Here is a 24,691-nt window from a genome sequence, read left to right as displayed (position 1 = left end):
CTGGATGAGACATTGGTTTATATTTTGGCCAAAGCATAGTAAGCCACTCACCGCGTCAAGGCTGTCTCATGAGTGGTCCCTAACTCTTGTTCCTACCTGTTCATGGGCCATGACAGCCACATAAAATCCAGGGAATGCAGGTCAGCATGCAAGCCAAGTACACTTTGCTTGTAACCCCGTCCGGTGCCATTACAGCTTTCATCGGATCCAGGGATGCAAGTACCAACATGCATGCTGAACCTACCATATACTTCTCCTGGAGCCAGATGGCTAATGGTAGGTTCTATACAAGCAGACTCAGTTTTATACTGACTTTAAAACCAGCCTCAAGGACAGATTAACTGGTCAGGTGTGCAATGACTCCAAGGAGATCGCCACGCCTCCAATATATACTACAAAGAAAAAAATAAGGGGTTGGGTCAGCACAACCTGCCTGCAGGTGCACATCACTATGGCGAAATACATATACAAACGGAAAATGCAAATGTGATCGCACACTACATCCAGCACTCTGCCCTCCATGCTGGATGAGACATTGGTTTATATTTTGGCCAAAGCATAGTAAGCCACTCACCGCGTCAAGGCTGTCTCATGAGTGGTCCCTAACTCTTGTTCCTACCTGTTCATGGGCCATGACAGCCACATAAAATCCAGGGAATGCAGGTCAGCATGCAAGCCAAGTACACTTTGCTTGTAACCCCGTCCGGTGCCATTACAGCTTTCATCGGATCCAGGGATGCAAGTACCAACATGCATGCTGAACCTACCATATACTTCTCCTGGAGCCAGATGGCTAATGGTAGGTTCTATACAAGCAGACTCAGTTTTATACTGACTTTAAAACCAGCCTCAAGGACAGATTAACTGGTCAGGTGTGCATGACTGCATGGAGATCGCCACGCCTCCAATATATACTACAAAGAAAAAAATAAGGGGTTGGGTCAGCACAACCTGCCTGCAGGTGCACATCACTATGGCGAAATACATATACAAACGGAAAATGCAAATGTGATCGCACACTACATCCAGCACTCTGCCCTCCATGCTGGATGAGACATTGGTTTATATTTTGGCCAAAGCATAGTAAGCCACTCACCGCGTCAAGGCTGTCTCATGAGTGGTCCCTAACTCTTGTTCCTACCTGTTCATGGGCCATGACAGCCACATAAAATCCAGGGAATGCAGGTCAGCATGCAAGCCAAGTACACTTTGCTTGTAACCCCGTCCGGTGCCATTACAGCTTTCATCGGATCCAGGAATGCAAGTACCAACATGCATGCTGAACCTACCATATACTTCTCCTGGAGCCAGATGGCTAATGGTAGGTTCTATATAAGCAGACTCAGTTTTATACTGACTTTAAAACCAGCCTCAAGGACAGATTAACTGGTCAGGTGTGCAATGACTCCAAGGAGATCGCCACGCCTCCAATATATACTACAAAGAAAAAAATAAGGGGTTGGGTCAGCACAACCTGCCTGCAGGTGCACATCACTATGGCGAAATACATATACAAACGGAAAATGCAAATGTGATCGCACACTACATCCAGCACTCTGCCCTCCATGCTGGATGAGACATTGGTTTATATTTTGGCCAAAGCATAGTAAGCCACTCATTAACCTGTGAAAAAGGTGCACAACTTAGTCTGATGACTTTTGTACCGGAACTTGCACCAGAGCTGGAGTCAAATACCACATTGAATTATAGAAATTGTGAGATTCACATTTTGGTGTTATAGTGTCCAGTTGTTCATAGACAAAGTGCATCAAAAGTCAACACCCAGCTCGTTCTGTGTAAACTGTGAACTAGGGTATTGACCTCATGTTGATTTCCACAGTGGTCCTCACATTCTGCCAAAATAGCATTATTTACCTCAGTGGGTCTCATTTATAAAAAATGCTTGAAGCTAAATAATATATCTTCTTATACATAGTAAATCTTGTATTCTCTCCTTATTCTACATAGATATACCTTGCTTCCCACCGGGGTGCTCCAGATAACGGCACTCCAGGCTGAGGATGCAGGCATGTTCCGCTGTGTGGCTTCCAATTTGGCAGGTGTTAAATACAGTCCAGAAGCTGTGCTAACAGTGACAGGTAAAGCCCTTGAACACACCTTGTCTTGGCGATACATACAATGTGACTGTGTGCTATTTGTGACTGTACCATTATTTACCGTAGGCCCTAACTACACTGGATACAAGGATCCAATGATCTTAGTTGGACCAGAGAACCTCACCAAGACTGTTCACCAGACAGCGATCCTTGAGTGCATGGCTACTGGAAATCCCCGACCTATTGTGTCCTGGAGTCGACTTGGTATGACTGAGTGAATAGAAAATCTGATGCAAAATTGTTACTGTAGTGGGTTTTAGGAAGCAAAATGTAAAGATCTATTATTGGATATCCTATTGAGCTCACACACAATGCCCAGTTATATTATATGTTTCTTCTATATTAATAAACCCCTAGAATTCTAATCACTGATCACAGGCTCATCAATGACACATGTCGGATGATCAGTTAATGTGATGAGTCTAATTTAGCTCTGTGTCCCCTTTACTGTTTTCTTGTATTGCGCAGTGCTGCAGTTCCCTGCACAGCAGAGGACCAGGAGTGCAGCTCTGCAGGGAACTGCAGCACTGCTCCATACAAGTGTGGTGCTGTGCAGGCAAAAGAGGACACAGTGCTAGACGAGAACCATGGTACCCCTATTCTCAGGATCGGTAAGGTCAGACCTCCACCAATCATAAAGTGATGATGTTTTATCCCCCAAAATTCTGCTGTTTCTGTGCCACACATGTCAATGTTTATTCATTTACTAAACAATGTATATCAAACCTGATATCTCCTGGGGCTGCAGTCTCAATCTCTCTCTCCGTCTGAGTCCACCAGAGTGTAATAATTACATCAGCATGTTCCCTGGGCTCTCCCCCTTCTTACCATTCTATGAGATATAGACTTCATCTCGGGGTCACCAGGGAACTGGTGTCTTGTATTGTAAACAGGAGTCTTTAAAGAGGACCTGTCATGTCGTCTGACATGTGTTTTAGTGACTACTTGTATTCCCCATGTAATACCAATTCTGCAGCATCTCTTCTTACAACTCTTTGTTGTGCCATTCCTTTATTATTCCTGCTAGAAGTTCTGAATGAATTGCAAGCAGTCTAAACTGAGTGCTACCAGTTGTCCCTAAATAGTCTGACACTGGCAGCATTAATTAAATAGTGTCAGACTGTGTAGGGAAACACCCCTAACTGGTAACACCCATATGGACCTTCATTGCAAACTGCTGGCAATTTATTTCTAACTTCTAGCAGGAATAACAGAGGAATGGCACTGTCACGGACGTTCCCACTACAGGTAGCAAGAGATCAGTGAGACTGGCAACACGTGGTTTGATCTGACATGTTTTCTGTTTGGATCAAATAATGTGTTGTTTCTGGTGCTTGCCACACCTTTTTTCCCCAGGTGTGCTATTATGGTCATTTAACCTTCTCTATTTATTGTTGTTTCTCCCACTATGCTATGCGGTTTATAGCTTCAGTTTGAGTTGTGGATAGCTGGTGAGTGGATCTCGGCTGAGTTCCTGGTGCTGTCATAGCCACTTGAAGTTAAAGTGTAACCGTCATGTTTTCATAAAAAAAAAACAGCATTATGCATAAAGAAATCTTTAGTTTCTTCACATACCACTGTTTTCCTTGATTTTTTTCCCTTAGTTACGGCTGTTTAAACATTTACATATGAGGACCCTCTCAAGATGGCTCCTCTGCCAGTTCTCTGAGGCCGAAACTGTTTTCCCTCACTTCCCATACACACTTGCTGTAGCCAGCAGCTCCCTGCCAGCCAATCAGATTGGATTACTGAGAGACACGCCTCCTCACTCTAAAGCCTAATGCAGGCATGCAGTGTGAAGGACCGCCTCTCTGTCTTCTGTTTACATTAAGTTGGGAGACAGACAAGCCGCAGTAACAGTCTTTTAAGGGAGCAGTGGAAAGGGACAGAGGACATTAATGAAAGCTGTTATTATAAGGTAAATACAGATCTTTTGACAATCATTGACAGACTAACTCAGGTATACATACCTAGCTCTAAAAAAAACTAGCAAAAAAAACCTATATATATATATGACAGTTATCCTTTAAGTGTTTTCTTTCCCTTTTGTATTTTGTTTGGGTTCTGTGTGTTGCATTTCCCTGTCATTTGTATTAAGGCCTGAGGAAGACTCCTGTTCGTCCTTCCTTTTGGAGGAACAGGTTGTCTCAGTCCTGACATTAGTACCAAGGTCCTATAGGGTGAGTTAGGACACTAGGTTACAGTGTATGAACTCACCTACCTCTGGGGTTTGTTCATACTGGTAGTTAGTCAGGACTTTGATTAGCGTTTTACTAGGAAGTGTCCATCTTCTTTCCCTAGTTTTCAGGCCTTATTCCCTCACCCCTTTCCCTCCTATGTTCGGTGTGGTGTTTCCCTCCCACACCCGAACGTGACAGGCACAACACAAAGTTGTATGAATTGTTATTACATAGAGAATGCAAGTAGTTACTAAACAGACATGTCAGGGGAGGCGACAAGTATTATTCCTATGCTCTCAGACATTTTTTATATGTAGTTTTTTGTATTTATTTATTAAAAAAAAAACGTATTCGCAGAAAAACTGTCTTCTTCTGGCCATACTGGGACTTGAAGTTGTGGTTATCAGATATAGCGAGACACCAAACTGTAAATAGCTATGTTATTTTTTCCCAGATGCAGTTCTTGTGCTGACAGATCCAGGAATATGATTTACAGACTGTTTCACTGTATTCAGTAAAAACTGAAATTGTATTGATTGATATACGTAAGCTTCCACAATTAGAACTCACTTCATTGCATTACTAGAGTATGTGAAATGTGGCAGTCTGCCTTCACTAAGGGGAGTTTAGGGGGACAACACTGCCCCCTATTGCCATTGCATGGAAATTGAACTGTAAAAAGGTTACATTTGATGTACTTCGATGTCTTGCAGATGGCCGTCCTATTGGTGTGGAAGGAATTCAGGTTTTAGGGACAGGAAATTTGATGATATCAGACCTAACTGTGCATCACTCCGGAGTCTATGTATGTGCTGCCAACAAACCAGGAACCAGGGTGCGGCGGACAGCACAGGGAAGGCTTGTTGTGCAGGGTAAGTGCCCGGTCTACTATACAAACCTACACATAACTGGTTATTTGACATGTCCTTTACAGAGGTAGCCGAAGCACAATGGAAGCAATGTGCAGACAGACTGAAAGAAGTTTCTGGACCCAGTCCAAAATCTGTAAACGGGCACCGAACACATTTCATGTGCCAGTTATTATGCCAGAGTCTTTTTGTTTGGCAAAGGGGTCTTTGGACTCTCTCAGAAGCCAAAGCCTGGATGTGATGACTACCGCGTCCTGATTAAAGGGGTATGGCTAAAAGAAAACTCAATATGCTTATGCCAAACTGATTATTGACTTGACCACGCTGATGCAAAGTGGTATATATAATTTATTTATAGAGAGAGATTTAAAGGGGTTGTGTCACTTCAGCAAATAGCAAAGTTAATACAAGGCACCTACTAATGTATTGTGATTATCCATATTGCCTCCTTTGCTGGCTTTATTACTTTTCCCATCACATTATACAGTGCTTGTTTCCATGGTTACGACCACCCTGCAATCCATCAGAAGTGGCCGTGCTTGGATACTATAGGAAAAAGAATCAGCCTAGGTGTACTCACACAGTCTTGGCCACCAGAGAGGATGGCAATTTTGTCCTATAGTGTGCAAGCACTACCACCACTGATGGATTGCAGGGTGGTCATAACCATGGAAACAAGAAGTGTATAATGTGATGAAAAAATGAATTAAACCAGCAAAGGAAGAAATATGTACAATCACAATGCATAAGTAAGTGCCTTTTAGTAACTTTCACTTCATAATAAGTGCCATTTGCTGAAGTGACCCCTTTAAGTTTTCCTTTGTAAATATTGCTTAGCAATTTCAACCAGCCAGAGCGCCATCATAACTCATAAAAGAGCAAAAACTATCAAAATTTTAGTAGAAACCAAAAAAGGTTTATATTATAAAGGTGAAACTAATACGGAAGACATGTTGAACTGGAAGTTTTGAAAAGTTGTTGGTAATAATTATTATGATTAATAATTAGTGTTGATAGAGCACCAAAGAGCTCAAGTAGAACACTTTGCGATGCTCGGGAGCTCTACAGAGCACAATGGAACTCTGAGGTCTATGCAGAAGTTCGCTGTACAGTGAGGGAATCCCCAGCTTAGGAGTCCCTGCTTTGACTCCATATATGGAGTCAGTGCTTGGGGACACCCAGTGTATTTAAATCAAATTTAGCCTCTATTTCTGAAAAGTTGCTGCTGGGATTTGAACTCACAACTGTCTACATTAGATGCAAGGACTTTAACCACTCAGCTATAAAGCTGAATGATAAACTATGTCAGAAAAACCTCATAGTACTTTGTCATGTAGTAAGTATTCCCATACAGCAGAAGTATCATTTCATATTTCAGTGCAAGTTAACATGTAGCTGTATAGCGTAGTGGTTAAAATTATTGCCTCTAATGTAGAAGGTTGTGAGTTCAAATCCCAGCAGAAACGTTTCAGAAATAGAGGCTACATTATATTTTTTCTTTTTTTAGTAGTTGTAAAAAATGTATGGCACAAAATAGATGTGTAATTACAAAAAAAAAAACACACACACTCACACACACATATATATATATATATATATATATATGAAAACATACGTCTGAATTATATATGAATGCATAATATGTGGGAAATTACTACTGATGTTTTTAGCCATAATATATTTACATATATTATAATATATTATATATTCTAAATATTTAATAATATATGTAAATATATTATGGCTAAAAACATATATGTATATATAAATTAAATTTAGCCTCTATTTCTGAAAAGTGTCTGCCGGGATTTGAACTCACAACCTTCTACATTAGATCCAAGAACCTTAACCACTATGCTATACAGTTACACGTTAACCTGCATTGAAATACGAAATGATACTTCTGCTGTATGGGAATACTTACTACATGACAAACTTCTATGAGGTTTTTCTGACACAGTTTATCATTCAGCTTTATATCAGAGTGGTTAAAGTCCTTGCATCTAATGTAGAATGTTGTGAGTTCAAATCCCCCCAATAACTTTTCAGAAATAGAGGCTAAAATTGATTTATATACACTGTCTCGAGCATCGCGCCCGTGTACACGAGGTATTCGGCTGGACACTGGGATGTGCCGAGCATCGCGATGCTCGAGTTGAACTGGTGTTCGGCCGAGCATGCTCGCTCAACACTAATAATAACACTAAATTCAATACATTAATACTTACACCAAATGTGGTATCCTATAGAGCAATACATTTTGCTTTAGGTTGGTCTTAGCTCACATTGGACTACCAATTTTTATGTATAAATATGCATTATAGGTAACAGTTTGGTCACAAGCTAGACCAAACTGATCAATTCTAATATCTAACTCCAAGTCCAAAACACAGCTTTCGATTGCTTTAGATAATTCTACTTGTCCCCAGAGTTAAAATGACCCTGCAGTTTCCCCGGTTCCCTCCTCTAGTCACAGCTAAAGCCTGAGCTGCCTACCATAATGGAGCGGCACTATCAGGGGAAATACTAGAAATGGTTAACTGGATGACAGGATGCAATATGATATCTGGAAAGCGTTAACATGAGCCATTCAGTGTTTTTTTTATAGGAAATACCACTTTTGACCACAGATATTCGGTTAAATTTACTAATCACTTTAAACACTACCTATTGGTTGGCTTACTTTGTGGCAAAATGTTGGCACAATTATGGCGCCTTTTAAGTCATGCTCATTACCACTAAGCTATTGTCGTTGCCAAATGAGGCGCAAGAAGTGTCTAAAGCACATAATAAATGTGAAGCTAAACATGTATGCCGCTCTTTTTGGCACAAACGCTACTATTCTGGGGCATTTCGTTTAGAAATTCTGCCCCATTGTGCCTGTTACGTGTAAATGCGATCACCAATATAGTTGGGGAAAAGGAGGAATCAATAAATGAGTGAAATGAAGTTTAAGGTATTTTTCTGGGGGGATCGGGGATCTCTGAGCGTGCCATATTAGCTTTGTATTCCACGATGTGGAATAGTTTTGCATTGCCTGCCTACATGAGCCCCAATAGTAAGCTCTGCAAACCTACTTCATCCTGAATTTGTGGGCACGTTATTACAAAATATCCTCTAGACGGTATCACAATGGGTTACAAATGACAAGATGTTTTTGTTTTTCTACATGAAATATCCCAGAGAATCTTAAGTGACCCAAGTAAGATAAAGAGCTAATTCTGCCTTGCCTTTGTCTTGGTAGGAGGGGAGGTCGAACATGGTAGACTGATTACATTTGTATGTTTCACTGCTCTTTTCTCTTCCATTAAATTAACAGTGCTGCTCAAGTGATGTACGCAACAGATTGAAGGCCAGACGGGATTGCATCAGCAGTGGCTGTGTTAATATATTGACCCTATTAAGTTTTTCTATGGAAGTCTCCGAATTTTCCCAGCAGCACTATTCCTTGTAGAAAGAAAGGAACAGGGCATGGACAAAAGGGAGTAATCTGTGCATTCAGTCCCTGTACCCTCCCACTTCCCTACTCAGCATCTTTCTGCCATGTATCCATTTAGCAAATAAAAAATTCCGATTTGAAATTTTCCAATGAAGGGCGCTGCACGTTGATATGCTGAGTGCGCTAGTATTGTCCTCTTAATAATGGTTACTCTAAGGCACGGTAACTACAAACTTCTTTATGCTTCCTTCCATCTTGTGCCTGCTGCTTTTATTGTTTGCTCTTAGACTGACAAAGCCTTGCATTGCTGTGCAGCACACCCTCAGTGCTATCAATCTTATTCCCCCGCGCTAGCTTGTGCTTTCACGCTATTGTTATGGGGAGCTATCACCATTAAAATTGGTGAAGGTTAAAGAGCTGCTAGGATCCGTCACACACACGGATGTAAATGTTTCTGCATGTTCCCAGAGCTGGAGGTATGAGAAGGAAAGTAGTAACCATGGGACAGACGTTTTCCTGGACTTCTTTTGAGCAGTCCTTATGAAGGATACTACAGTCAGCCTCTCTTTGCAGAAACAGCTGCTTACAGGGAACAATAGGCTGCATTCAACTGCAAAGCTAATGGAGATAAGAGAAATGTTAGCTTTAATGAGGCACTAGGAACAGATAAAGACCAATTCCATCACAATTGCACTCTAAGAGCTCATTTACATATTGCAATTTTCTTACGCCACCAAGATAACTGGAATTGGTACGACCATAAGACAGATGTTTACTTAGAGGCTCAGCTAGGTTTTTGCTCACCCAAGGCAAGGATTCAGTTCATGCCCTATGCAGAATGACTTGTCGGCGCCCTAAATTCAGCAAGGTACATGCCCCTAGTAACCCACCAGCTAAGCCCCAAGTACTACTATCACATGTACTGTGAACAATATCATTGGCTTAAGGCCTATGGGCCCTGGTGCAAGAGTTTAGCTTGAACCCCCCTTCCCTCAGTGCTATGTAGCCAGGGGCAGGGAAGCTCATAGCCATCGTGCTGCCTGAGGCAAAAGTGAACACAGCACCTCCTTCCCCATGCCAAATTCTTGACACCTAACCCCTTTCCGACAGCCAGAGATGTAACTTGACCAGCATGCACTTTCTATAATACTGGTATCTTCTTATGTGGCACAAGGGTCTTTGGGCCTCCTCAGGCTCCTAGGCCTGGTAGCGACAGCTACCTCTGCACCCCCTATAGCTACGCCCGTGATTGGCATATAGTAACACACTACAGCAGGACACCCAATTACATGTTACAATTAAACATCATCATATAGACGATCAGTTCTCACCTGTTGAAACAGGCAGAAACAGACCATGGACCAACAGAATACTTTATCACACATGTAATAAAAGAACATGACAGTACAGCAGGTTAAGCAATAGTGGTAGCATAAAATCACCACTCTAGGCCTTAAATGCCCAAAAAACAGTTTATGATTACATATGGGGTGTTGCCATATTCAGGAGAACATTGTAACAAATTGTGATGTCCCTTTTCTCCTGTTACCCCTTGTGAAAACAAAAAATCTGGGGCTAAAGCAAAATTTTGTGGAAAAAATATAATTTTTCCCTTTCACAGCCAAGTGTTTCTTAATTCTATAAAAGCCTCATAGTACTCACTACATCATTTAAAAATTGCTTTGAGGGGTATATTTTCCAAAATAGGGTAACTTTTTGGGGTTTTTCACTGTGGAGGTACCTCAGGGTGTCTTCAAAAGCGATATGGTGTCTGAAAACCATTCCAGCAAATTTTGCTCTGCAAAAAGCATACGGTGTTACTTCCCTTGAGCCCTGCCCATACAGCAGTTTACGATCACGATTACGATAATGCAAATAAAATTTTGATTTTTTCAAAATGTAGGCAAAACGATTTGAGAATTTGATGCCGCATAGGCAAACATCTCAATGATATTCAGAAGAAATCTGACACCCCCCTAATGGACGTTTAGATTAGAAACAGTACGTCCAAAAGCACTTAATGATCATATTTCCTATACATGTTTCATCAATTAGGTCCTTTTTCTTACACTTCTTCCCCTGCTCTTCCACTACCCCTATTATGAATGTACTATTTTTATGATATCATTCTATTGATAAGAGGTAGACCTAATGGGATCCTCTGATTAGGATAGGGGATAGTATATGCTGTATACCAATACTGGTAACATCGGGTATGGGACTGCGGGTATGTTACGTGCTGTATACTAACGGGTGCTATATGTGGTTTACATCTACCCTTATGGCTGATAGCCCAATCGCATAGATGCTGGCATGCAGATTTGAATACCTTGTTAAATCCCAGGGATGTGTGTATTTTGTCTACCAGCTAACAATAGGTTTCACTTTAAATTATATCACATGGGCAAAATCTTCATCAGCTTAGTATCCTTTTGTGTTGTTCCTTAATGTTCCACTTTGTGGTGCCACAGTGGCATTTATATGCATCACCGCCTTCATATTCCCCCTTACTGTTTAGGACAGGGATGCTCAACCTTCGGCCCTCCAGCTGTTGTAAAAATACAACTCCCACCATGCCCTTCTGTAGGCTGATAGCTGTAGGCTGTCTGGGAATGATGGGAGTTGTAGTTTTGCAAAAGCTGGAGGGCCGCAGGTTGAGCATGCCTGGTTTAGAACCTCACAGGAGACAATTGACATATCGAGCATGGCCGGCAGTGAGGGGGAGGGATTCTGTAGGTGTGTGCCGCCTTCTCCTTGCTTGATTGGCCAGTGCGCTGTTCGTGCTCCACCTAGGAGCGGGTTTTTCCCCATTAAAACTCAGCTGTTCCGGCGGCCGCTTCACGGTCTCACTAGCACCGGAGTTGCTGCCACATACTTTCAATGTGGCAGAAAAATATAGCTCTGTAGTTAGCGCTCCACGATATTAGATAGCTCACCGCTGAGTGAAGAAACGCGTCGAGCTTGATGCTAATGGGTGAATCGATGTATTAGCTAGCTGAGCTATGTCTATTCAGGATAGAATCAGGATGGTGATTTTGCAAGGGTGGCATCTGTTTTTAACAAAGGAGGACTGATGTTACCATGTGATTAATACAGACTGAGGGTTAGATATATGACAACTAACCATCAACAAACAAAGGGTGTTGAAGGGTGTGCACCCTATTGGAGATATATACCCCAGTTTTCACCACTCCAGATAAGTAACTGGCCTCACAAGTGCACTTCAGCAGATAGGTACATTTACACGCACCAATAGTTGTAGTGCACAGATGTTCTGTGTTTGCCACTTTATTTACACAGCACAGATTGGTGAAATATATGCCATTGTGTCTGCTGGTTTACTGCGCCAGCGCAGTGTCTTCATGTGATACACAAGGTTCATACCATACCCACTGTGTATTTTTATTTATTCGTTTTCCACCATCTGCTTCTGTTGACAATTACTGAGGGAATCCCTATCTTTTAGCGCTTCACCTCGCAATGATTCGTTTAAGGCCTCATGCACACGACCGTATGTATTTTGCGGTCCGCAAAAAACGTATCCGCAAAAAAAAACTAATGACGTTCGTGTGCATTCCGTATTATGCAGAATGGAACAGCTGGTCCCTGATAGAACAGTACTATCCTTGTCCGTAATGCGGACAATAATAGGACATGTTCTATTTTTTTGCAGAATAGAAATACGGACATATACGAAAACGGAATGCACACAGAGTAACTTCCGTTTTTTTTGCGGACCCTTTGAAATGAATGGTTCCGTACACGGTCTGCAAAAAAAAAAAACTGAATAGACATGTAAAAAATATACGTTCGTGTGCATGAGGCCTAATACAGAGATGCATACCTCATTATCCTAGAGACCGTGAATTGTTTTTGTTTTTTTCAATTTAACCTGACGAAATTTATTTTTCCTGTTTTCCAATACAAGACACGGTAAATTTAATGGTGCCATTAAAAAATACAACTTATCCCTCAAAAAATAAGCTCTCAAATGGCTATATCAATGGAAAATTAAAAAAGTTATGGCTATTGAAACGTGGAGAAAAAAAACGAAAATACAAAAATAGTCCTGGTACTTGAGGAGTTAATAATAACTATTTTATGATGTATCACTTAAAAACAGAAAAGTTCAAATTTAGAAAATAACATTTTTTTCTAAATTTCTGTAATACTTACATCTGTTTTTATAAATAAAGGTATAACATATCGTCCCAAATTTACCACTAACATGATGTACAATGTATCACGAGAAAACATTCTCAGAATAGGTTGTATAAATAAAAGCATTTCAAAGTTTTCACTATATAAAGTGACACGTCAGATTTGCAAAAAATAGACTGTCAGGAAGGTGAAAACTGCTGTGTATGGGAGTAGAGGTTTCCAATACTAAGCAGCAGAATTGTGAATGCAGCTCTGGACTATAATACAGGATCAGTACCTGCAAAATGGTGGTGAAAGATGGACATACACTTAACGCAAATGTAACAATTCAGTTTAGCTCTAAACAAACTTTTTAAGGAAATAATTGAAGATTATTTTTTATCCTTTTGTGTAATAAAAACCTAACTTGTCTATACTGAGGTTTTCTTCAAAAATAATATTTTGCCTAGAATCACTCATTATGCCCTATTGTCATTTGCAGCCCCTGCTGAATTTGTCCAACATCCTCAGTCCATTTCCCGTCCAGTTGGCACTACAGCAATTTTTACATGCCTAGCCCAAGGGGAACCACCACCACAAATCACATGGCTGAAGAATGGGCAGAAGTTGGAGCCCAGGGACCACATTAAGTTAAAAAATAATAACAGGTAAGAAGAATAATCAAAGAAAAATGCATATGGCTGCAGGGGCACACTCTGGAGGCACTCAATAAATGATGATAAATGGAGTTAAAGGAGGGAATTAATGCAATTGCATTGTAATCTATGTGGGGACTGCCAGCTGGTATGAAATATAAATAAAATGTCCTTTTATGTTTTTTTTCTAGAAACAATTCAGCGCTTGTTTATCGGTTGTATCTGGTATTGCAGCTTCACCAATTTCAATTGGATGGGGCCAAGCTGCAATACGAGACACAGAATATGGACAACAGTGGCACTGTTGCTGGGGAAAAAAAAAAGACTAGACAGGATAGAACACTAAAAACCATCATTACTATACTTTGCATAAGTTGTGTACTGCAAGGGTACATTCACACGGCCATTAAAAACTGACAGTTTTTTTTCAGTTTTTAATGGCAATTTTTCAACTATATGTGCATTAATTTTCTGTCCATCTGTCCATTTTGTATCCCTTTTTCATGGCCGTTAAAAATGGATGAATTTCCTTGGCTTTTTTAAAATAAAATCCCAACCCTTGCAGTATACATAATGGTCCCCCATAGTAGTCCCCATGACATTCCCATCTTTTTCTCAGGGTGCTATGCATAGGCTTCTGGCTAGCAGTGCTCCAGGTGACGTCACCGACACTAATGGGCAGTAGTGTTGAGCGAGCATGTTCGGCCGAACGCCTGTTCGGCCGAACGCCAGTTCGGCTCAAGCATCGCGAAGCTCGGCCGAATAGCTCGTGTGCTCAAGCGCGATACTCGAGTCAGTGTATTTAAATCCAATTTAGCCTCTATTTCTGAAAAGTTTCTGCTGGGATTTGAACTCACAACCTTCTACATTAGAGGCAAGGACTTTTGGACTTCTGCTGTATAGGAATACTTACTACATGACAAACTACTATGAGGTTTTTCTGATATATTTTATCATTCAGCTTTATAGCTGAGTTGTTAAAGTCCTTGCCTCTAATGTAGACGGTTGTGAGTTCAAATCCCGGCAGAAACTTTTCAGAAATAGAGGCTAAATTAGATTTAAATACACTGAGTGTCCCCAAGCACTGACTCCATATATGGACATAGCTATATATGGAGTCAGAGCAGGGACTCCTAAGCCGGGACTCACATTGGGGGGTTGCCTCACTGTACAGCGATCTTCTGCATAGACCTCATTGGGACCCCGCACCCTCCCCTCTTCAGAGCAGGGGGTGCCTGGTTTAATGCTCGGTTTCTCCCATTGACTTCCATTGTGCTCGGGTGCTCTGTAGAGCACCCGAGCATCGCAAAGTGTTCTACCCGAACACTTTGGTGCTTGATCAACACTAATGGGCAGTCTTTAGCGCTGTTCTAGCCTGTAAAACAGCCTAGGTCATCTTAAAGTGACTGCGACATATAACAATGGGTAAACGCATGGCCACTGGTGGTATCAAACTGCACTGTAGGATTTTTTACATTTAAAAAAAAAAGGTCCAAAAAATGCCTGCCGGGGTGCAATGATCCTCCTTCTTCATCTTTCCTGTCTTCCTGTCTGAAAAATGGCTGATGCCAGTTTGAGAAATTCGCCTGAATTCTGGTTTGACCTAAATTTTTTGAGAATTCAGATTAAATTAGATTTTCTAAAAATGGATTCACTCATCTCTAGTGTCAGTACAACAGAGAACGGTGGCTCACTGGTGTCCTGGGTTCGACACCAGTAGAAGCTGCATCTACTGAATGATCATGTGTAGTGCCTTCTTCAGTCTGAGTTCTTGTATTGTGCTTACATATGTATAGGGTTTTTGGGTTTCAGCTTCTAACTTTGCATAGTGCGCTTGCTTTACCCTGCTAGCTGAGACAGTCTTTATAGTAGTCCAGATTACAGGATAGTCATAGTCATATGATCCCCAGGGAATTTCTTGGACAGTGTGACCCCACTTAGGTTTGTCATCTTGCTTCTTGATGCTATAAGCTGCTCCAGTTTCAAGGGTCATACACAGCCTTGGAGGTGGTTGTAATCCTGGACGATGGAAAAGTAGGGGCTGGGGGGGGGGGCACAAGTATCCAGGAGACATCGCTATGGCAACAAGTAACCAGGGCACTGAGCTGTATTGATCCCCCCCCCTCACCATGGTAATTAAAGTCTTTCATTTCAATAGAAAGGGGCCGCCGGCCAGAAGGGTCCCTGACTTCAACTTTTAGATACTTAACCCCTTGACTGAATATTTTCAAAAGTCTATTGCTGATGATGAAGAAACTGTTGGCAATGAGTAGGTTAAAACAAATGTCGCCCCTAATAAAGTTTGCTAAGGACAAGCGCAGGAAAGAAAAAAAACAAAAAGAGATGTCATGTTCCCATTGTGGGACTGCTCAATGACCCAAGACGTGAGAGGTCTGTGTAGCTTTTCCTGTCCCACACGGAAAAGGTTAACCAAGATTAATGAAAGGCTACCATTACTTTTTGCAATTTAATCAAGCAAAGCCATTACCTAATACGCAGGATAAATCCAGACAGATCATTGTAATGGCGATACAAAAATAATTGCAACAGATACAGAGTCTGGGAGCACAAAAGGAGCTAATGTCCTGTGTAAAATGACGTTATAAGTTGACAACATAATCAGTGGCTGTCATCTAGCATTACTTTAGTTGCAGTACCTGTTCTTTTTGAAGCACCTGGAAAGTATCTTCAACTACCTTACCCCAATGTGGTGGCCTGTGGGTGTCTTACTGGGGATTCCAGTGTACCATCAGTCTATCAGTGAAAGCTTCAGTCCATCGATCAGTGCTTATAAGTGATGAATATTGCAATAGGAAAGTCCAGTTCTATAATAATTCTGTGCTTGGAAACCATCAAAACCCATGGAAATGTTATCTGGGAACTCTCAGGAGATAGTGGCTCAGTGGTTAGCACTGCTGCCTTGCAGTGCCTTGGGCCCTAGGTTTGATAATCCGGCCAAGGACAACATCTGCATGGAGTTTGTATGTTCTCCCCGTGTTTGCGTGGGTTTCCTACGGTTTCCTCCCACACTCCAAAGACATTCTGATAGGGAACATAGATTGTGAGCCCCATTGGGGACAGCGATGTGATGATAATGTCTGTAAAAGTGCTGCAGAATATATTGCTGATATATAAGCAAGTCAAATAAATGAAAAAAATTGACTGTGGAGAGTTAAAGGCTATGAACACCTTCAGAAGCAATTTTTTTATCATTCCATTTTGGGTTAAAAAACATTATTTTAAAAATGTTTTTCCTCTACAGCTTTCCATTTCATTGAGTTTGTAGACTGTTGCATTCTGCTTTGCAGAGAATCTGTCAAGGAGCAGCTGTGCTAGCATGATCTGTAGCCCTTGTCTCTGAACTTCTGATAGGTCATAAACACTCATTTAAAGAGAACCTGTCACCACTCCTGACCTGCCTGTTTTAATAGTTACATGTATTCCCCATATAACAACAATTCTGAAGCATCTATTCTTATGGCTCTATGTTGTGCCATTCCTTTATTATTTCTACTAGAAGTTATGAATGAATTGCTAGCAGTCTGCAGTAAGGGTACAGAGGGGTGGTAACCAGTTAAGGGTTGTCCCTGCACAGTCTAACTCTGCCCAGTCAGTCCTGCCCTTGTCAGACTGTGCAGGGACCCCCCCCACTGTTTACCACCGCTCTGTACCCTTACTGCAGTCTGCTAGCATTAATAATAAAGAAGTGGCACAACCTAGAGTCATAAGAATAGATGTTCCAGAATTGTTATTACATGGGGAATGCATGAAGCTATTAAAATAGGCATGTCAGGAGTGGTGACAGGTCCTCTTAAAGCCATATTCTTATCAGGTTGATAAGAACATAGTTATAATAAGTGTTTATGAACTGTAAGGCATTCAAAGATAAGCCAAACATAAGCCAACACAGCAGCTCCCAAACAAATTAATTGTAAAGCAGAACCCAATAATCTATAAATGCACTGTTGAAAATTTTTAATAAAGACCAATTGAAATTTTTTTTTTTTTAACATAAAGTGAGTAAAATACAATAGTATCTTTTTAGGACCTTACTTCAGCCATAAAAAACACAGGTGGTCATTTATTATCCTGAAATACGCCGGTCTTAAAAAATGACCCCCAGAATGCTTGTAAGAAAGAATATCTCCATAAAATGGCATGAGATGGAAAATGCTTCCAAATGCCTTCCTGGGTGCCATATTACAGCACCATTCAACTTGAAGGTTCTACAGAGCCATAATACATTTACACATGCGTGACCACATCCTTACCATCACTGCCGTTTCACCCATGTCCCAGTCAATTAAGTTGTTTAAAACAGATAGGATTCGACATCTAGTAATGAATAATTTCATAGTTTTGGCTTTACCAAGCTTGCTCTTGTTTTCTTAGCTCCTTGACCATTTCCGGGATCAGTCAGGAGGATGAGGCGATCTACCAGTGCATAGCACAGAACAGTGCTGGTTCCAGCCAAGCTAGTGCCCGGCTTTCTGTAATATGGGCAGAAGGACTACCAGGTGCACCACAGGATGTCACTGCCACTACTATATCATCAACCTCCATCCAGGTGTCGTGGAAAGAGCCGCTGGAAAACACACAAGAGATAATTGGATATGTGGTCCACATCCGTAAAAGTGAAGGTACCTAACTACCTACCCGGCCTTGTGTATACAATGCACATTTTGCTTCATCTGGATATTTTTCCATGCTTTATGTAATATTCATTTAAATTTTCACCTAAAATATTGAATAGCAATTGTAATGCAGGAAGCCACAGTAAGGAAAGTCCTAAAATAATCAAGCATATTGCCGGATTTAAGGATTTAGTACAAACATGATATCTGCAATTACAGATGTAGCAGAGTTAATAGTCAGTTATAATGCATTAACTAGATGTGATATTGTTAACTCTGCTACATCTGTAGTTGCCTCACAAAGTACATTAAGTAGTCAGCAGAAAGGGCTTAACTTGCCGCTCTGGCCAGATCAGACATGCAGATTCTTCATACTGCTCTCTAATACATATTTATACCTCTGATTTACATGTAATTGAAGCAATCACCAAAACGATTAGGGCAATTTGCATTAAACAGAGTTCATAAAATAGAGGACGACTTTAACGCATTTTTTACTGATCGCTAATTTTTCAAATGGCCCCAAATTCTGTAACTGTATTGCAGCTGTAATTTGGTATAACACTCGGTTGTATGGTCTTTTGTCCTACTGAATTGCAATTTTGGTGTGCTATTACTTGTATACTGTAATGAGTCCTATTCCCTTTTATATTCTTTTTTCCTACAGTTCCTACAGTTCATCGCTGTCTGATATGTGGGGGTCCAACACCCAGGACCCCCACCGATCAGCTGTTTGAAAAGGCACCGGCTCTCACAGTACTGCTGCAGCCTTCTTGTTGCTTTGCTTAGGCCATCTGAAGTGAAGTTCATCGGTCACCTGGCCTAGGAGCAGCCCATCCCCATTGAAGTGAATGTGGCTGAGCTGCAATACCAAGTACAGCCACTGTATAATGTACGGCACTGTGCTTAGTGGGCTGAGAGAAGGCTGGGGGCCTACTGCGAGTGTCGATGCCTTCTCAAACAGCTGATTGGTGTTGGTCCCCAATGTCAGACTCCCACCTATCAGATTCTGATGACCTATCCAAAGGATAGGTCATCAATTAAAAATCTCATAAAACCTCTTTAACCCATAGAGGACCCGCGCCGTACATGTACAGCGCAGATTTCCGTGACTTAAGGACCAGCGCAGTACATGTATGGTGCTGTGATCGGGCGGGCGCATCCACGGCAGGGGTCCGGCAGTCACTGATAGCAGGACCCCTGCTGCATGCGGTGCATTAACCCTTGATGTGCCGTGGTCAGCGCTGACCACGGCACATGCGATGTCCTCACGGGAATCGGAGCAGCCATCGGGTCCCTGTGCTGCTGTGACGGGGACCCGATGGCATGGAAGGCAGCCCGAGGCCTTCCTTAGGCATCGTGGCTGCCTTCCGGTGGAGAGCCTGTGAGATCCAGCCCCCTGGATCTCACAGGCCGGAAGCTGTATGTATAATACACACTGTATTACACTTACAGCCAATACATTCCAATACAGAAGTATTGGAATGCATTGTAAAGGGGATCAGACCCCCAAAAGTTGAAGTCCCAGAGTGGGATAAAAAAATAAAGTGAAATAAAAAGTTTTAAAAAATTAAGTTTTCCCAATTGTTTTTTAAGTTTCAAGTAAAAAAAAATATATCCTTTTGCCAAAATAAAGGGAAACAAAGTGTAAAAAAAAGTGTAAAAAAGAAAAGTACACATATTAGGTATCGACGTGTCCGCATCGACCAGCTCTATAAAACTAACACATGACCTAACCCCTCAGTTGAAAACTGTAAAAAAAAAATTTAAACTGCTAAAGAATTTTTTTTTGGTCACCTTACATCACTAAAAGTGCAACACCAAGCGATCAAAAAGGCGTATACCCCCACCGTCACCTCATCCCACAAAAAATGAGCCCCTACCTAAGACAATCGCCCAAAAAATTAAAAAAAAATATGGCTCAGTATATGGAGACACTAAAACATTGTTTTTTTGGTTTAAAAAATGCTGTAATTGTGTAAAACTTAAGTAAATAAAAAAGTATATGTATTAGGCATTGCCGCGTCCATAACAACCTGCTCTATAAAAATACCACATGACCTAACCCCTCAGGTGACCACAATAAAAAATAAATACCCCAAAATAGTGCCAATCAAACCGTCATCTCATCCTGCAAAAATCATACCCTACCTAAGACATTCGCCCAAAAACTGAAAAAACTATGGCTCTCAGACTATGGAAACACTAAAACATAATTTTTTTTGTTTCAAAAATGAAATCATTGTCTAAAACTTACATAAATAAAAAAAGTTGACATATTAGGTATCGCTGTGTCCGTAATAACCTGCTCTATAAAAATATCACATGACCTAACCCCTCAGGTGAATACCGTAAAAAAATAAAAACGGTGTACAAAAAGCCATTTTTTTGTCACCTTACATCACAAAAAGTGTAATAGCAAGCGATCAAAAAGTCATATGCACCCTATAATAGTACCAGTCAAATCGTCATCTCATCCCAAAAAAAATTAAAACGGTGCCAAAACAGCTATTTCTTGCTACCTTCCCTTACAAAAAGTGCAATATAGAGCAACCAAAAATCATATGTACCATAATATAGTACCAACAAAACTTCCACCTTATCCTGTAGTTTACAAAATGGGTTCACTTTTTTGGAGTTTCTACTGTAGGGGTGCATCAGGGGGGCTTCAAATGGGACATGGTGTCAAAAAACCAGTCCAGCAAAATCTGCCTTCCAAAAACCGTATGGCGTTCCTTTCCTTCTGCGCAATGTCGTGTGCCCGTACAGCAGTTTACAACCACATATGGGGTGTTTCTGTAAACTACAGAATCAGGGCCATAAATATTGAGTTTTGTTTGGCTGATTTTCCATTTGAGTCCATTTTTTACAGTTACAAAGCAAGAGTTAACAGCCAAACAAAACTCAATATTTATTGCCCTGATTCTGTAGTTTACAGAAACACCCCATATGTGGTTGTAAACTGCTGTATGGGCACACGGCATTGCGCAGAAGGAAAAATTTTGCCCAAAAAGTGACATTTTGAAATTTTATCTCTATTTTCCATTATTTCTTGTGAAACATCTAAAGGGTTAACAAAGTTCGTAAAATCAGTTTTGAATACCTTGAGGGGTGTAGTTTCTAAAATGGGGTCATTTTTGGGTGGTTTCTATTATGTAAGCCTTAAAAAGTGGGTTCTGGAAATTTTCTGAAAAATTACAAGATTTGCTTCTAAACTTCTAAGCCTTCTAACGTCCCCAAAAAATAAAATGGCATTTGCAAAATGATCCAAACATGAAGTAGACATATGGGGAATGTAAAGTAATAACTATTTTTGGAGGTATTACTATCTATTATAAAAGTAGAGCAATTTAAATTTGTAAATTTGCAAATTTTTCTAAATTTTTTGTAAATTTGGCATTTTTTTCTATAAAGAAAAAAAATTTGACTCAATTTTACCACTGTCATGAAGTACAATATGTGACGAGAAAACTATCTCAGAATGGCCTAGATAAGTAAAAGTGTTTTAAAGTTATCTCCACATAAAGTGACACATGTCAGATTTGCAAAAAAATGGCCTGGTCCTTATGGTGAAAAATGGCAGGGTCTTGAAGGGGTTAAATATAGTCTGTCAGCTACATGGCCGGCCTTAGGGGTGTGCGACCTGTGCAATTGTACCGGGCGCATCACTCTGCTGTAATAAAGGGGCTGCCAGACCAGCTCTTAAAGATGCGGCCAGCTAAAAGTTCCCCACACTCGACCCATCCCTCCTCCTTCTCACACTGTGACACTCCCTGTTCTTCCAGTGTAGCTTGACTGTGTAGGAACCAGGGAATTCACTGTTACAGCACAATGCCTTTGTAGGGCATTGAATATAATGATACCTTTCACTTAGTGATCCATTGCTTCATAAAGTAATTTTAATCCATATGCAAATGAGCAGTTAAATGCACCAAGAGTGGGCTAAAGTCCCTCTGTTTACCCTGGCGCCTCCTATTTCCCCATACTGCCCTCCCTATCCTTTATGAATTACAGAACCAGGTTCCTGCATAGTCATCTTGCCTGGCCCTGTCAATCAAGAAGGAGAGGGAAGGGCTGGCAGAGGAAGCAGGAAGGACGAGCGTGGTGTGGGTCTGCTCTTGTTGCAGAATGAAGCAATGGATCGCTAAGTGAAATGCATAATTACATTTAGCTGAGCTAGTCCTACAAGACATTGTGCATGGTCTAACAGTACATTTCCTAGTGATGATGTCCCTTTAAAGGAAACCTGTTTTTATCAATTCCCTTTTGTGCATGCGCCAGCCCTTATCTGTATTCCAGTTACAGGCGCAGAAGGGGATTGAAGCCTGGTTGACTGCAGTACGACACCTAGATCTGGACTCATTGTGGATGATGCAGGAGGAGTCATTTTTGTCATACAAGGAAAGGGGGGCTGAGTTGCAGATGAAATTTCAAGACACTTCTGTACAGAGTATATGCCGAGCAGATACTTTAGCACTCATTTACTGTATATACAACCCAGGACATTTAGAAAGGTCTTTATATGACCAAGCGTTTGGTTGGACCGCTTTAAGGGTTCCCTTTAAATGCCATCTGATATTTTTTATCATTTCCTAAAATCAACAATTCCTCAAATACTGATCTGCTTCCAACGCAGACCCCAAAAATTATGCAAAATACAGTATTTTCACTCTGAACAGATGTATTTTCCTGCTTCATAGCCAAACCAGATTTGTGTCTATAAAGCTTTGTTCCTGTTATTGTGATCTTATACCTTTCAGCTATCTTTTTATTTGACCTAACATGTAGAGCTGATGCTGTATTATTATGCTTATAAAAATGAATTATTACTAGCAATGTACATGTACGGAGGAGTGATTGGGACATCTGGTTTGTTCCCAGACCCTGTCCAAATGGAATACCAAGAAGCTGTGAGCAAGGACACTTCTCAGCAAACAATAACAGATCTAGAACCATCCACCAGTTACATCTTCTACATCAAAGCATATACCTCTAGAGGAGCAAGCAAAGCATCTGCCAGCGTGGAGCAGAACACTTTTGGAGAAGGTAGGAGAAAAAATTTGTGAATGAAGCAGCACATCATGCCATAGTAAGGAGAGGGGTGCACCACCAATGAGGCGAGGTGAGGCGATTGCCTCAGGCAGCACCAGGTAGGGGCAAGAGGGGAGCAGCAGAAGGGGAAATATCTGTTTCTGCAGATAGTATTAAGAAGCACAGTGGGCACAGTATGTGTTGCTATATTATCTTGTATGTTTTGTAGCGCTGTATGTAATGTTTTCCAAGTATGTCTTTAACAGTAGGGCTGGAGGGAAGGGGTTAGGTTAAGAAATTGGCATCACATCAGGCAGCAGAAAGGCTAGGTGCACCGCTGAGTAAGGAGTACTCCATTGGATCAGCATCATATAAATTCACATACTGTACTATTTGGGGCCAAGAGTGATATAAAACCAATTAGTTGTGCTCACCAGGTAGCAGCAGTTTGTTTTATTTGTTTTATTGAATTTTGTTAGATATATTTTTGCTATGTAGCCTTATAAGAATTTACCAGGGAAATAGAAAAACAGGGTAAAGTACTGCATAAGTTGTTGTGAGTTGCAATCCCATTGATGCAGGTATTGGCATGCAGAAACAGAGTTTGCAGTAATTTTTGGCATAAACTGAGCTGAAAAAAAGTCACAAATGCTGCAACTTCTAAGACAAATTCCAAAGAGAGGCAGTTAAAGGGCATCTGTCAGCAGATTTGTACCTATGACACTGGCTGACCTGTTACATGTGCACTGGACAGCTGAAGGCATCTGTGTTTGTCCCATGTTCATATGTGCCCGCATTGCTGAGAAAAATGAAGTTTCAATATATGCAAATGAGCCCCAGGGAGCAATGGGGGCGTTGTTATTACACCTAAAGGCTCAGCTCTCTCTGCAACTGCCACACCTTTTGCACCGTGATGGACAGGGCCAGGTGTGATGACGTTTACATTGCCTGACCCTATCTTTCAAAATGGAAAGGGCGTGGCAGTTGCAGAGAGAGCTGAGCCTCTGTGTGTAATGGCAACGCCCCCGTTGCTCCTAGAAGCTCATTTGCATATATTAAAACATCATTTTTCTCAACAATGCGGACACATATGAACATGGGACCAACACAGATGTCTTCAGCTGCCAAGTGCACATGGATGGTTCTAGACCTTCTGTGAATGTATGTTCTCTTTCCTTCAGGTGTAGTCTCTCAGTTAAGTTGTTATATGCTAGCTTTTTAATCTCAGAAATCGTGTTTTCTGGATGAGACTTCACATTGGCCTACTTGGCAGGAGCTCACACATGCAGATCTTGACTCTAGATTTATTCAGCTAAGACTTACTAACTTAGCAGCCCATCACCCTGGGAACTAAGGCTAAGGCTGGGTTCACACGAGCGTGTTCGGATTAGTTCCGGATGCGTCCCGGTGTGTTGCGGCAAACCCGCGCGAGTAGGAATGCAATTGCAGTCAGTTTTGACTGCGATTGCGTTCCGATGTTCAGTTTTTATCGTGCGTGTGCAATGTGTTTTGCACGCGCGTGATAAAAATCCGACTGTGGTACCCAGACCCGAACTTCTTCACAGAAGTTCAGGTTTGGGTTCGGTGTTGTGTAGATGTTATTATTTTCCCTTATAACATGGTTA

At 41.2% G+C, this 24,691-nt stretch overlaps 1 protein-coding gene across 1 annotated transcript in view; it reads left to right on the top strand.

The window, feature by feature from the left end:
- IGDCC3 (immunoglobulin superfamily DCC subclass member 3) overlaps positions 1–24,691 on the top strand; it is a 127,194-nt gene that overhangs the window by 87,851 nt on the left and 14,652 nt on the right. The window contains exons 4-9 of the mRNA XM_040415620.1: positions 1,969–2,099; positions 2,184–2,321; positions 5,011–5,169; positions 13,248–13,413; positions 17,794–18,041; positions 22,917–23,081. Coding sequence (XP_040271554.1) covers positions 1,969–2,099; positions 2,184–2,321; positions 5,011–5,169; positions 13,248–13,413; positions 17,794–18,041; positions 22,917–23,081 — 1,007 coding nt within the window. The remainder of the gene's footprint in view (positions 1–1,968; positions 2,100–2,183; positions 2,322–5,010; positions 5,170–13,247; positions 13,414–17,793; positions 18,042–22,916; positions 23,082–24,691) is intronic.

This window comes from Bufo bufo, chromosome 1 (assembly GCF_905171765.1).
Source record: "Bufo bufo chromosome 1, aBufBuf1.1, whole genome shotgun sequence".
NCBI classification, from domain to species: domain Eukaryota; kingdom Metazoa; phylum Chordata; class Amphibia; order Anura; family Bufonidae; genus Bufo; species Bufo bufo.
The sequence above is the reverse complement of the archived record's forward strand: the minus strand, read 5'-3'. Positions and strand labels throughout refer to the sequence as shown.